The 14,459-nt window shown below is 40.3% G+C and overlaps 1 protein-coding gene across 1 annotated transcript; it reads left to right on the top strand.

Annotated features, from left to right (window-relative positions):
* The first annotated feature begins 9,812 nt into the window (after positions 1–9,812).
* Positions 9,813–10,953, top strand: LOC137755858 (small ubiquitin-related modifier 1-like). Its single transcript, XM_068531987.1, has one exon. The coding sequence runs from the start codon at positions 9,907–9,909 to the stop codon at positions 10,210–10,212; it is 306 nt and encodes a 101-aa protein (XP_068388088.1). The 5' UTR covers positions 9,813–9,906; the 3' UTR covers positions 10,213–10,953.
* Positions 10,954–14,459: the final 3,506 nt, after the last annotated feature.

Below are 14,459 nucleotides of genomic sequence, written 5' to 3'. Positions count from 1 at the left end.
GTGGCAAATTCAAGTGATTACAGGGGCCAGACAGGTAAAATATATGGCACAGGTGGCCTAATGTTGGCATTTTTAACATATAGGACTGTCTTCACTTCTACAAAGAGATAAACTCTCTCCCATTTTTCTTGAATCATGTGGCTCTTTTGTTTCCCTGGTGTTGACAGAGACATGGGTACAGAGAAATATTTCTCTCCCATAATCCATCCAACAGTACAATAAAAATCATAAATGGCAAGTAACACTTGGCTGCAATGTTGGGGAGATAGTTGTAGGGTGTGTGTGCCAACTGAAGAAGGCGGCCTTGAAAGGGCAGCCGCTATTCAAGTTTGAACAATTGTCGAAATACGTGAACACAGGTCCAGTGGATGCCAAATCGTTTCACTTTTTGGCAAGGGCCACAATTCTGGATTCTTATGTGAACTCTCTTGATACTTAAATATTGGTTTATATTGTTGAAAAATTGTTCTGCGGATAAAACGAAACATGGTTGAGGACTAAATGCTACTGTCTCTAATAAAACAAGGACTTTTTTCTACCTTTCAATCTCATTATCATTATTCAAAATTCTCAGCACTGTCGATGCATTTACTCATTCAACAATTATTACTGAATGTTTGCTGTGGATCCAGTGCTATTTTATGTGCTAGGGATACAGCAACGAAGAACACAAAATGCCTGCATTATGAAGCTTGCATTCTTGTGCACAGAGACAATATATAGAGTGCCTTGTGTGGGAGGCCTCAAAAGAGAAAGCCATTTGAACAGAGACATAAAGAAGAGACAAAAGGAAACTTACTGATGTTTCAGGTACTAGAATTCCAGGCGACTGGTACAGAAGGTGCAAAGGCCCTGAGGCAGATGGATCACTTAGCAGAACTGAAGAACAGTTAGGAGGCCAGAGCACAGTGAGTGGGGACCAGTGTGGAAGGGCCTGTGGGCTATGGCAAAGGTTTGGATTTTGTTCCCAGCAGCAGATGGGAAGTCATTGGAAGAGTTTGAGTGGAGAAGTCACATGTTTCCATTTATATTGCATTAGGATTACTCTGGCTTTATTGAGAATAGATGGTAGAGAAACAACCTATTTATTGATAGATTGCTCTGAGAATAGTTGAGGCTGAATCTTGGTAGCAGTCAATTGCGAAAACAGCTGAAACTGGCTCTTCAACTTAATGCCACTTTTCCCTAATCCTCCCCATTAAAGTAAGTGTTCGCTGTGGAAGAGGCCGTTTCTCTCACTTAAAAGCACATTTTAAAGCTTCCCAGGCATTGTATTCTGTTTCCTCTCTAGAATCTTCCAGATCTCATAGCTTTGCACCTGCCCTTCTACCCCTTTGAAAGGCTCTTTATGGATGTGACTCTTAGATAAAATGGACTCTTCTCTCCCTAAGCTCATCTTTACCCCAGGAAGCTATCTTGTTTTACTCTCCATTCCTTTTCTTATCCTTGGATTTTGGAATCATGTCTTAGCACCTGCACTCCGCAGCGCCAGGCTCCACTTGGTCTGGAAGAGACCTGAGGGAGACTCCTGCGTGCTGAATGATATTTATTCCTGGCCGTCTCTTCTTCAGTCATCAAAAGGTGGGTAACTGTGCGTCTCTTACTCTCTTGATCACTACACCACCTCCGGATAGCTTTCCTGTTTTCTCTTTAACACGTGTTTTCATTTCCTTCGTTTCCTCATTTCATTAAGAACACGGGCTCTGAAGACTATCAAGGTTCAAAGGCTGGCTTTTTCCTGTTCGTGGGTCCCTAGGCAAGACTCAACCTCTCTGAGTTTCCTTCTGTGTTAAATGAGGATACCAGGACTCATCTCATAGGACTGTTGTGAATATTAATTGAGTTAATACATGTAAAGTACTTAGAACAGTATCTGACACAGAGTTTTCTTTTAATAAATGTTAGTTATTGTTATTCTTACTGTTCCTTTTCCCTTTCATTATTTAGATGCTTTGAAAAGTATTGCATCTTTCAATGCATATTTAATGTGTGTACCTATTGCTCAATAAATCAGTATTTAAAACTAAAAAGAACAGTGGTCAGTAGCTTACAGAGGTTTAAATATTCACTGAATGATATGATCACTATTAGCAGAACGTCACTTGAATTGAGTGACTTTTTTTTTAACAGGAGGAAAAGAGAAGGATTTTAATTTAAATGAATCGAAGCTATTCTATTTCATAAGACCCTGCCAGAATACGTATGTAGCTTCAGAATTTTAAGTGGAAAGAGGCCACCTCCCATGAATCTACCTTTAGTATATTTATATCTGGCCCATGTTGGACAGTTAGGTCCCTCATGGGGTATGGACAAAAAGGAGGTGGGGGATGGAATGGGAAGGAGGATGGATGCAGCTTTTTCTTTTGTCTTCAGAAAAAATAATGGCCCCAAGAGGTCAGACTTAGTCTCCTTTTAAGGAGAAAGGTGTGGAAAGACAGAGCAAAGGGATGAAAGAAAGCTAGAAGGAAAAGAAATAGCGTGAATCACTTAAAAACTTCATGAGTTTTATAATTGGTATTTATTTATGATTTCCGTTCTCTAGGGAATTCAACGGGTAGAAATCCGGCATGCAAAACAAATACAAGGCAATCTTTGCTTTTTATAGGATTCAACACAGGGCTGCCTTTTAGGCAAAAGTTCCTTAGGTGTATTTAAAAGAGAACTCAAACTGCAGGAAAATCAGTTTGCAAACAGCTTTCCAGATCCCTCCTTTATTTATTAATTTATTTCATTGTCATCTTATCAAATGATAACTAAATCCTCTGGAAACCCTGTTACATCCTGAATCCTTATCTTCAAATTTCTGAATGAGCAATGATGAAGAGATTCAGGGAAACAGATGATACCAGCATTTGAAAAGATTTTGAAAATGAGTAGGAAACTCACCAAGAGCTTGTTCATCCCTGATGGAGGGTTCATCCTGTATGATTTACAGTGTAGACCCAACTAGACAATCATTTCAGGGGTTTTTACTTGTGGTGAAGTGAGACACAGCCCTTCTAAAGATCACTTTTCTCTGAGCCCTATTACCTGGACCTATAAATTTTCTCCCTTAATGTTATGTATATTTAAATAAAATGTTTATACATGTTTAAATGAAAATATACAGTTAAATGAAAACACATGATGAAATGGAAATACATGTGAAAATAATTGAGGCTGACAGATGGATTAACACCATCCAGACTCAATGCTTTTTAGGAGGTGGTTCAATTTTTCTGTCGGTTCGTTTATAAATCTGCTGCTTCCCGTTGCAAAATGTAGTAATTTGGTTTAACCACTGGCCTGGTGTGCTACATCTTCCTGTGAGTTGAGCACTTTCCATCTCTGCATGTCTTCCTATTAAATATTTATTATCAAACAATGTTGGAAATCAGATGAGATTTTGCATCCAACTAAGACACAAAAGTCCCATGCGGAGCTCCTCCCCTAATTAAACCTCCAGATACTGTCCTTGTAATGAACGCTTGACTGAAGAACATGAAAGAAATATGAAAGTTTCCTGATTAGCCCAGAATGTATTTCCAATGCCGTTACATTTTCTTTTTCCAAGTTGGTGAGAAACAGTATTATGAACCTTTTTCTTTCCTCCTTTAATTCTTAGGTGATACATCAGTTACCTTTGCTTCAACACAGGGTCTAACGGTGATATACTTATTAGAACAAACTTATTTTCTTTATTAATTTTGACTTTTATTTTTGGTGTGCTGACATTAGTAGTAGAAGACAAAAGTATATTTGACATATGAGAGAATTTGATCAAATAGTCTTTTATTTGAGTTATAAAGGAAAAAAATTATTCCCTCTAACATTGGCTTTCTTGCCATGTGTTCAGAGTGTGAGCCCAGATTGTCACCAAGAAGACATGATTAGAGTGCCTTTTGAAGGGTAAGGTTAAGTTCATTCTAAAGTAGACATCACTCATTGGTCTGTTTTCTTCTCTGGCATTCTGGTAACAGCTCAACTGGCACCAAATCTACATTTGTAACTCTCCTTCCTCAAAAGAATCCCAGTTAGGGCCAGGAAGGTCAATGTATGGAGACCAGAAACACAATGACCCTTTGAAACACAATGACTCTTATGTCCAAAACATTGTAACTTTCTCTATATTTTACATGACCGCATCTTACTCTTGAGAAAGATAATCTTGTTAAGTCATAGTAACTAAGGCTCCCATTAGGCAACTCAGCATGTAAATTCTCTACCAACTCCACATCCCTTCCCATTATGGAGACCGAGTGCAGGGGAAACCGTGGGGAGAATGGCCTCTGGTCTTCTCTCGCACACGTGGTCCTCCCTACATCTCTGGAGGCATCCATCACCTTGTTGGGTCTCTGCATCCCTCGGTGTTCTTTGCTGATGTCGTCTGAGATGCGGTGGTCCCACCGGTTTCCTTTGGGTTTCTTATTAGCACTTGCTGCTTATTCCAGGCTCAAACATCCATGACACATTTTCTGCTGTCAAAATATCTCACGATGTAATGACTTCTAATCTTCATTCCAAGCCTTTATAAGGGGGTCCAATAGCAGGATGGGTTTCATTAAAGACATTGAAGAAGATTTTAAGAAATTATTTTTGTTTACCAATCTTAGTTGTATGTAAATCTTGAGCTGCTTCACACGGTTACCCTTTCTATGCATTGTCTTCTGCTTTAAATGAAGGCGTCATTAATATTTTGACATTAGATACAGAACAGATGCCAGGTATAACTTTTCTGCCAATAGAGCTGATATTTGGGTGAATAAGAAATTGGCACAAAGTGATAAACAAGAAGTATCAGTCACTTTTCCCTCCTGCAAATGAAAAACATGAGTCCAGGGAAGGGGGATGGTACTTGAAGCAACTTTGCAGCCAACTGATTGCCCTGGAAATTAATGTCTTAGTGAAGCAAGTTTGGGTCAGCATTTCTTTAAGACGGTCCAGGCTATTTTTCTCTAATACTTGTATATATTTTTGCACATAGCAGATATTCAGTTTAAGCCTTTATTGTAATTAGCACTCTCAGTGCCTAGTACAGTGCCTGGCACATAACAGGAACTCAATAATATTTGTCTAACAAGAGACAAACGAATGAATGGATAGTCATCATGCTGCTTCTACCTGGAGGTGAAGATGCTAGAATGAAGCCTTTGAGTTCAGCTTTTTCAGAAGTCAGGAAAATGGATGGACCTAGACATTATCATACTAAGTGAAGTTAAGTCAGACAGAGAAAGACAAATATCATATGATATCACTTATATGTGGAATCTAAAAACTAGCACAAATGAACTTATTTACAAGACAGAAACAGACTGACAGACATAGAAAACAAACTTACAGTTACCAAAGGGCAAGGAGGTGGAGGGATAAATTGGGAGTATAGGATTAACAGATACATACTGCTATATATAAAATAGATAAAAAAACGAGGATTTATTGTATAGCACAGGGAACTGTGTTCAATATCTTGTAATAAACTATAATGGAAAATAATAAAATATATATATTATTTTAAACCAAATCACTTTGCTGTACACCTGCAACTAACACAATATTGTAAATCAACTATACTTCAATAAAAGATAAAAATAAATAAATAAAAAATAAAAAGTCAAGAAAATTTTTAAAAATGAAGGAAGAGAGGGAAAAGGCATGAAAATCAGAGCAGAGAAGAAACATGACTCCATAACACAGGAGCTAAAGGAGACATTTTTCAGATTTTTCTATGACATTCACGGTTTACTTATTATTCGTAGAAAGCTTTGGCTCTCTCTATAAAAATGTCTTATATGAGTCTTCCTCTATTACCTATGTCTTGCTCTCTTTATTTTGTTGCCCTTGTTAAATTTTCCCTTTCATGCCTAGTTGCTTTTATCTTTCAACAGCTCAAGAGCAAGGAAAATCAAGGCTGCATATTAAGGACATTCAGAATTGCAGGAAGAAGAGAGCAGAGAGGAAAGGGTTGTCCTTGCCTACTCCTTTCAGACATGTTCCAACGTCAAATATCCTGCTTTATCAACACGAAAGGATGCTTCTTTTAAACTCAAAGAGGTATCCAAATTCATGTTAATCCTTGATTATAAAGTGCTCTCCTTCAAGGGTCAGCAGAAAGCAAAAATCCAAAACAAAAACACCACTCTTTTTTTATACTGAGATCTGGAAAAGCACTCCCCCCGACTCCCCATCCCCCCACCCAAAGGTGGAAATTCTCTAATGATGACAGGAAACAATAATTCCCCTTCTACTGGTCTTGGTATTTACAGACAACTACGGCCCCCGAGGCTGGGGCAGCCCCTTGTAGGCAGAAAGGTGATTTTTGAGGCTCACAGTTGGCTGCAACCCTTCCTCACCAGTTCACTGCTCAGACAGCACCTGCACTAAATATTTTTATGCCAAGGCCATGAAAATCCGGGGAGTGCAGCCGTCCTCAAAATTTCTCATTTCTTTCCTGCCGTGGCAAGGTCACTAGGTGGCCACACAAATGGCTGTGGGATAGACTGCATGTGGCAGGACAGGCAGAAAACAGGAAAGGGATTATATCGAAATGGCATTGATGCCCTTATAGAGACTTCCTTCTTACTAAGGCAATTCACAGAGGTCCTTCAGCACAGGTCAAGCAACTGGGCCTCTTTGCAAAATTCTGAAAGGTTTTCCCTTATCCACCCTTGGTTCTGCCTACTGTTTTAGGAGTGTGTAAACATGTGGTTTTACCTCTTGGTTTCAGAAAAACAGTGCTCTTTCCTCAGAGTGTAATGCTATCTACTCCACGCTTGTCAGCTCTGTGAACCTCCAATCTCTAGGAACCTGTTTCTTCTTGAAGGTGCAGATGATCTCTGCTCACCTCATGAAGTTGGTATAAATGTCAAAAGGAAATAATAAATGGCGGGGGGTGCTTTCCAAATTTACACAAAAGGCAAATGTATGTGATGAGTACTGATTCTATGTATCACATTTTTTTTTTCCCTATAATTTTTCAGAGGCCAAACTGGATGCTGCTGGTATCAACCTGGGGCCCGATCCTAATTTATACAAATGAGACCCAGGCGCTACCATGAAAGCTACTTGACTGAAAAGTTCTCTATATGTAGAGTTCCTGAGGGGGACTACTACTTCAAAGGACAAATTTCACCGGAGGAAGAGGAAAGCCACAATACCCCTAAGAAATAAGTTACAGCAAATTCTTGTTCCTAGTCAACTGATGGGAGGATTTTCTCAAGCTTTTAAGACTGCCTTTTTCTCTAATATTCAAGCCCTTTTTTCCATTTTCCTTTAAAAACATTTTCCTCCTAATGCTTTTGTTTCAGTTTCACATTTTTCAACTTTACATTTTAAGTTCCTCATTCTATTCTCCATCCTTAATCCATTTTTCTTTTACATATTTAACTTTTTATCTCTTGGACTTTAGCCTTTTATCTTAATTTTTTATTTTCTTGACTTTCATGTGTTTAACCTTTTATCTCATTGGCTTCTTGCTCTTTATCTTTTATTTTACATCTCATCTATTTTATCTTATTATTTTTAACTTTTAACCTTTTAATTTTATTGGAATTTGAATTTTTTATTTTTCACTTTGACTTGATTCTTTTTATCTTCTGTCACACCTTACGCTCAGTATTTCAGTTTTAATTTCCATTGGGTCATTTACCATACAGTCATTATTCTTAAAGAGTAAAAAGTAAGTCTTTCTCCTTTAAGACTTATTCTTATTTTTAAATTTGTTTTTATAATGACTGGCCAGGAGGATGGCTGAAGGTGAGGTGGCATAAATGAGAATCTGAACCTATGATTTCCTCTGAACTGTTTCTCAAGGCACCCTTAGAGGCGTTTCACTTGTTAGGCTGAGTCAGTCACACAGCTTACACAGAAAATCAAGAGATCTGGAGGCTGAGCCTTCTCTTTTCACATCGGTGCATATGATTTACCCAAGTGATATCGCTTCCACCACTGTCCCCTCCAGTGCCTACGTGAGTCTTGGTGTGCTCATAAGCCCTGAGAATAAAACTTTTTTTGGCTGACTTACCTGGAAGACCCAAACCCAGCCCACAACCCTATAATCTTCCCCATTTCCAGTATTAAACCCACTTTGGGTCAGATGAACAGAGATAGAGTTGGAGCAGTGTACTCTGCTGGGAATAGCTGGTTTCAAAGACCTAAGATGCAGAGCAAGCCCAAGAGCTCTATTTTTTAAAATTTAGGAGACTCCCTAGGGCATTTATTATCTCTCTCAGATGATGGCTGGTTGAGAGATGAAAGATAAAGATCTATAGGTGTCGTTTTCTCAATAAATCTGATATTATTTGTGTCCAAGAGGTGAGATTTTAGAACAGTTAATATTCTGATCTCCTGACTTTAGAATTTATTATCTCATTGGCTATCAAGGAAAAAAAAATATGACATCTCTGCCATCCTTAAGGATCCTACCATTGAATGGCCCACGTCATATGACCTGAATCTGTTCATCCCTTCCTTAACTGGTTTCCTACAAATGAAGCGGTGATTTTTTCATAGCAGTTATATTCTTCTTTTAAGGATCTTAGCACTGGTGAAACGTAAGATTTCTGATAATCTTTTACTACTTAACCAACATAATCCATGGTAGAGTTAATAATTTCTGCTTTGGAAGCCACTGGGGATTGATGAGGAGAAGTGATAAATTTCCTAAAAGCCATTATTTGAGAGTTACAGATATGCTTTCAGTATAAAATCTCTCATCAAAGTCGGTCATGAACTTCAGTATCATAAGTCATTAGGGAAATACAAATTAAACCATGATGAGATATCACTCATCAGAAAAGCTAAAATTAAGAAATGATAACACCAAATGCCGGCAAGGATGCAGAGAAACTGGATCATTCATACATTGCTGGTGGGAATGTAAAATGGTGCAGCCACTCAGAAGTAGGCCAGACAGAGAAAGACAAATATCGTACGATATTGATAATATGTGGAATCTAAAAAAAAGAAAAAAAAAGATGCAGATGAACTTGTATACAGAACAGAGATAGACCCTCAGACATAGAAGACAAATTATTTACGGTTATGTTGGGGGGAGGAGAGGGAGATAGATCAGGGAGTTTGGGAGGGAGTTTGTGATTGACATAAAGACACTACTATGTATAAAATAGATAGCCAACAAGGACCTACTGTATAGCACAGGGAACTGTACTCAATGTTTTATAATAGTCTATAACAGAAAAGAATCTAAAAAACATGTGTGTGGGGGGGATGTGTGTGTGTGTGTATGACTGAATCACTTTGCTGTACACCTGAAACTAACACAACTTTGTAAATCAACTATACTTCAGCAAAAAAAATATTTTAAAAAATGGTGCAGCCACTCAGGAAAACAGTTTGGTAGTTTCTTCAAAAAACTAAATATGGAATTCCCATACCACTCAGCAATTGCACTCCTATGCATTTATCCCAGAGAAATGAAAAGTTATGTTCACACCAAATCCTGTACACAAATGTTTACAGCAGGTTTGTTCATAACAGCTGTAAACCGGAAACAATCCACATGTCCCTCAGTAGGCAACTGGTCAAACAAACTGTGGTACAGCCAGACCATGGAAGACTACTCAGCAATGAAAAAGAATGCACTATTGAGGGCAGTATGAGGGCTCCCTGTGGTGATGGAAATGTTCTGTACGTTGACTGGATCAATGCCAGTATCCTAGTTGTGATACTACAATTTAGTTTTGCCAGATATTTCAACTGGGAAGAACTGGGTAACGGGTACATGGGAACTCTCTGTACTATTTCTCATAACTGTATGTGAATCTATGATGATCTCAAAATAAAATTTTTAATTAAAAAAGTAAATATGGGTGCTGTGGGGAAGAGAGACGGATTTGTAAACCCCGGAGCGAGGTTCTGCCTACCCGAGGCCGCTGCTGTGCGGAGACCCCGGGGGAAACCACCGTCACCATGTCTGAGCAGGAGGCAAAACCTTCAACCGAGGACTTGGGGGATAAGAAGGAAGGAGAATATATTAAACTCAAAGTCATCGGACAGGATAGCAGTGAGATTCACTTCAAAGTGAAAATGACAACACATCTCAAGAAACTCAAAGAATCGTACTGTCAAAGACAGGGAGTTCCCATGAATTCGCTCAGGTTTCTCTTTGAAGGTCAGAGAATTGCTGATAATCACACTCCAAAAGAACTGGGAATGGAGGAAGAAGATGTGATTGAAGTTTATCAGGAACAAACAGGGGGTCGTTCAACAATTTAGATATTTTTATTTTTTTTCTTTTCCCTTAATCCTTTTTTATTTTTAAAAATAGTTCTTTTGTAATGTGGTGTTCAAAACAGAATTGAAAACTGGCACCCCATCTCTTTAGAACATCTGGTAATTTGAATTCTAGTGCCCATTATTCATTATTGTTTGTTTTCATTGTGCTGATTTTTGGTGATCAAACCTCAGCCCCGTTCATATCGCCCTCTCCTTTTTAAAAATTATGTGTGTGCACAGAGAGGCCGCCTTTTCCAGGACTGTGCATTTACAGGCTTGTGATAAATAAGATTGACTAATGCGAGTGTTCATAATGACTTTCCAATTGGCCCCGAAGTTCTAGCATGTGATCGCTTCGCTCCTGGACTGTGACTCTCAGTGGGAGATGGAAGTTTTTCAGAGAACTGAACTGTGGGAAAATGCCCTTTCCTTAACTTGAAGCTACTTTTAAAATCTGAGGGTCTGGACCAAAAGAAGAGGAATATCAGGTTGGAGTCAAGGTGACAGAGGTGGTGAAAATAATGACTAACTCCAAAGATGGCTTCACTGAAGAGAAAGCATTTTAAGATGAAAGAAAAATCTTGTCAGAAGATCCCAGAAAAGTTCTAATTTTCATTAGCAGTTAAAGTTATTAATGCAGAAGTGTATACAGCAGAACGCTGCTCTTTTTGACTTTATTTGTACTTTTTGGCCTGGGATATGGGTTTTAAATGGACATTGTCTGTACCAGCTTCATTAAAATAAACAAAATATTTGTAATAAAAAAAAAAAGTAAATATGTATTCAGTGATGAATACAATGTAGTGGTATTAGATGTACATAAGTTAAGTATTCAAAAATATTTCTATGCTGGAGTTTGGTGAATCAGCTTTGTCTTTACGGATCGGGCTCAGGTCTAATTGACGTTTCCTATTCTGGAGCCTGGGCCCATGGTAATGGCTGAGGCATACAAACGCCAGTGGAAAAATTTAAGGCCACTTGCAACCTAAGCTTGGAACTGCCACTGTCACTTTTTCTTCATTCAATCAGCCAAAGCAAGTCACAATGTCAAACCCAGAGTCAAAAGGTGAGGAAATACATTTCACTTCTCAGTGAGAGGAACCATCAAATAAGATGTCTAGAGGGAGGGATGAAGAATCCATTAATGCAATCGTCCATGTACAGTGACAAGAGTGAAGGCAGAGTAGGCAGGCACAGATTAAGGTAAGTGAAATGAAGTAGATGTTATTTTCTCATTGCTTCTATTTCCTCAGAAAAATAAGAATCAAAGTCATGAGCAAAGACTGAGGATGTTTTATGTGCTTGTAGAAACAGAGAAGATACCAATGGTCCCAGGAAAGGGGAGAATTCATGGACCAGAAATATAATACAACTACTGAGCTGAACACATGGACAAGTTCAAAGTGAGACCGCTCGGCATGGACGTGTTTCCTCCTCAGCTCATCAGCTGGGCGGATGCTGCAAATGATTAGCCTGATGGTTGCACTTAGCCAGGTTGGGGATTTTGCCGGGGAGTAGAAACAAGTGAGTAGAGACAAGCAGGGAGTTAAGGACACATGCATGGAACATGGAATTTAAGCTGGGTAAGGAAGGAACCAAAGACATTAAAGGAATGGGTTGCTGTGAAAATTTAATAGGTTCAAGGGACTTAAGGTCCCAGTAGGGTCAAAGAATTATAAGAGTCAGGGTGCTTAGATGGAGTGAGCTCAAAAGACAGAATGTGGAAATCAGAAGGTGGGATGCTTGAAACTGAGGAGATGCAGGGAGTGTGGTGATTGGTAAAGTCAAGATATAAGGTATAACTATCTGAGAAAGTGGCTGAGGTTGGGTGAAGTGCAAGATCACTAGAAGAGAGGAAGGTCAGGGTCTGAGACAATCAAGATTTGGAAGGGTCAGAATTGAGGCTACTAAAAATCACCAAAAATCGTCCTGTGACTAGTGGTTGACAGAATAAGCATGAGCCATGAGCTGAAACAGTCAGGGAATGAGAGTGAGAAAACTAGGGTGTATAGGTGACCTCAACTATGAGACGTGGAGACCAGCAGAGTTCGCATGAGCTTCAAAGCTAAAGCCTTTACAGCATCTGGAGGACTACGGTCCGAGAAGATCTTGAAGGGCAAGGAGGACACAAGTACACATCCTAGCCCAGGGTGAGAAGATGGGTGGGAGACGGACCAGCTGCCAGCAGAGAGCTGCCGGAGAGAAGCAGCACTCTCCTCCTGGAGCCAAAAAGAACAAAATGGGACCAAGGCATTCAGAGAAGGGCCTGAAAATAAAGGAGATGTAGCTGATGAGGGATCCTGAGTTTCAGAGGGCACCATGGAAAGGTGGCAGGCATTGAGAGAGGGTGGGAGATGCGTTCAGATTTGGGGGTGTTGCGGGACCAGAGTCCAGAGCGTGAGCGAAAAACTACGAGTGCTGAGTTTCTTGGTAGCAGTGGGTGATGGTAGCAGACAGGGTCAGAGGGACTGAAGGGGCTCCTCTCCTGGTGGCGGCGGGGGCGGGGAGTGTCCCAGGAGATGGAATGGAGTTCCGCCCAGAGCCAGGCGGCCCTGACTTCGCTCCTGCCTACAGCAACATGACGTCAAGGGAAAGGTATTGACAGTGGGAGGAGATCCCCGCCCCCCTCCCCGGTCTTCTTTCACCCTGAGAAGGAATAGTCTGGAATAGAGACCACCCGTTAAGTTGTAACGTTGCTATGGCTGCCTGGAATCCATCTGCGCTCATTAGTTAAGACTTGAGAGGTTAGAGGAAGGAGAAGATTCAGATGTCCCGGGGGAATTTCAAACTCTCTCTCCCTGTTGTGTGTTTAACCGAGGACCTTTAACTCTGCCTTGAAAAAGGATATGAATAGACAATCCACTAAAGAAAGATGACCAAGAGCCCATAAACATATAAAAAAAAAGTTTAACCTCTCTATACTCAAATACATGCAAATTAAGAATACAAGGAGAGGGCTTCCCTGGTGGCGCAGTGGTTGAGAGTCTGCCTGCTAATGCAGGCGACACGGGTTTGAGCCCTGGTCTGGGAAGATCCCACATGCCGCAGAGCAACTAGGCCCGTGAGCCACAACTACTGAGCCTGCGCATCTGGAGCCTGTGCTCCGCAACGAGAGGCCGTGATAGTGAGAGGCCCGCGCACTGCGATGAAGAGTGGCCCCCCGCTTGCCGCAGCTGGAGGAAGCCCTCGCACAGAAACGAAGACCCAACACAGCCAAAAATAAATATAAAAATAAATAAATAAATAAAAGAGCCTTCCCTAAATTAAAAAAAAAAAAAAAAGAAAAGCAGCTTCATTATTAAAAAGAAAAAAAAAAAGAATACAAGGAGATAGCGGTTTTCAGCTGTCAAATTAACAGTGATAAATAATTATAACAGGGCTTCCCTGGTGGCGCAGTGGTTGAGAATCTGCCTGCTAATGCAGGCGACACGGGTTTGAGCCCTGGTCTGGGAAGATCCCACATGCCGCAGAGCAACTAGGCCCATGAGCCACAACTACTGAGCCTGCGCATCTGGAGCCTGTGCTCCGCAACAAGAGAGGCCGCGATAGTGAAGAGGCCCGCGCACCGCGATGAAGAGTGGCCCCTACTCGCCGCAACTGGAGAAAGCCCTTGCACAGAAACGAAGACCCAACACAGCCAAAAATAAAAAATAAAATAAATAAATAAATAAATAAAAGATTACTATTAAAAAAAATAATAATAATTATAACATTTAAAACTGGTGGAGTAAGGTCATAAGAGCAATCTTGTAGCTACCAGTATAAATTATTGTAACTTTTCTGGAAAATAGCAAACATTCTTTTAAGCCTTAGGGCTTCCCTGGTGGCACAGTGGTTAAGAATCCGACTGCCAATGCAGTGGACACGGGTTCGAGCCCTGGTCTGGAAAGATCCCACATGCCGCAGAGCAACTAAGCCTGTGTGCCACAACTACTGAGCCAACGCTCTAGAGCCCACGAGCCACAACTACTGAGCCCACACGCCTAGAGCCTGTCATCCGCAACAAGAGAAGCCACCGCAATGAGAAACCCACACACCACAACGAAGAGTAGCCCCTGCTCGCCGCAACTAGAGAAAGCCCACGCACAGCAACGAAGACCCATCACAGCCAAAAATAAATAAAATAAATTTTAAAGCCTTAAAGAATGCACATCTTTTTGTCTCCTAATATTACTTCTAAAAATCTATCTGAGGAAATTTATCAGAAGGTTTGAAATGTTTGTATATAGAAATGTTTCCTCCTACAT

Source organism: Eschrichtius robustus, chromosome 21, assembly GCF_028021215.1.
Source record: "Eschrichtius robustus isolate mEscRob2 chromosome 21, mEscRob2.pri, whole genome shotgun sequence".
Taxonomy (NCBI): Eukaryota; Metazoa; Chordata; class Mammalia; order Artiodactyla; family Eschrichtiidae; genus Eschrichtius; species Eschrichtius robustus.
Note: the sequence above shows the minus strand (reverse complement) of the source record. Positions and strands in the feature narration are given on the sequence as shown.

What these genes read in the sequence shown, in the direction of transcription:
- LOC137755858 (XM_068531987.1), top strand. Translation starts at nt 9,907, where the DNA reads ATGTCTGAGCAGGAGGCAAAACCTTCAACCGAGGACTTGGGGGATAAG.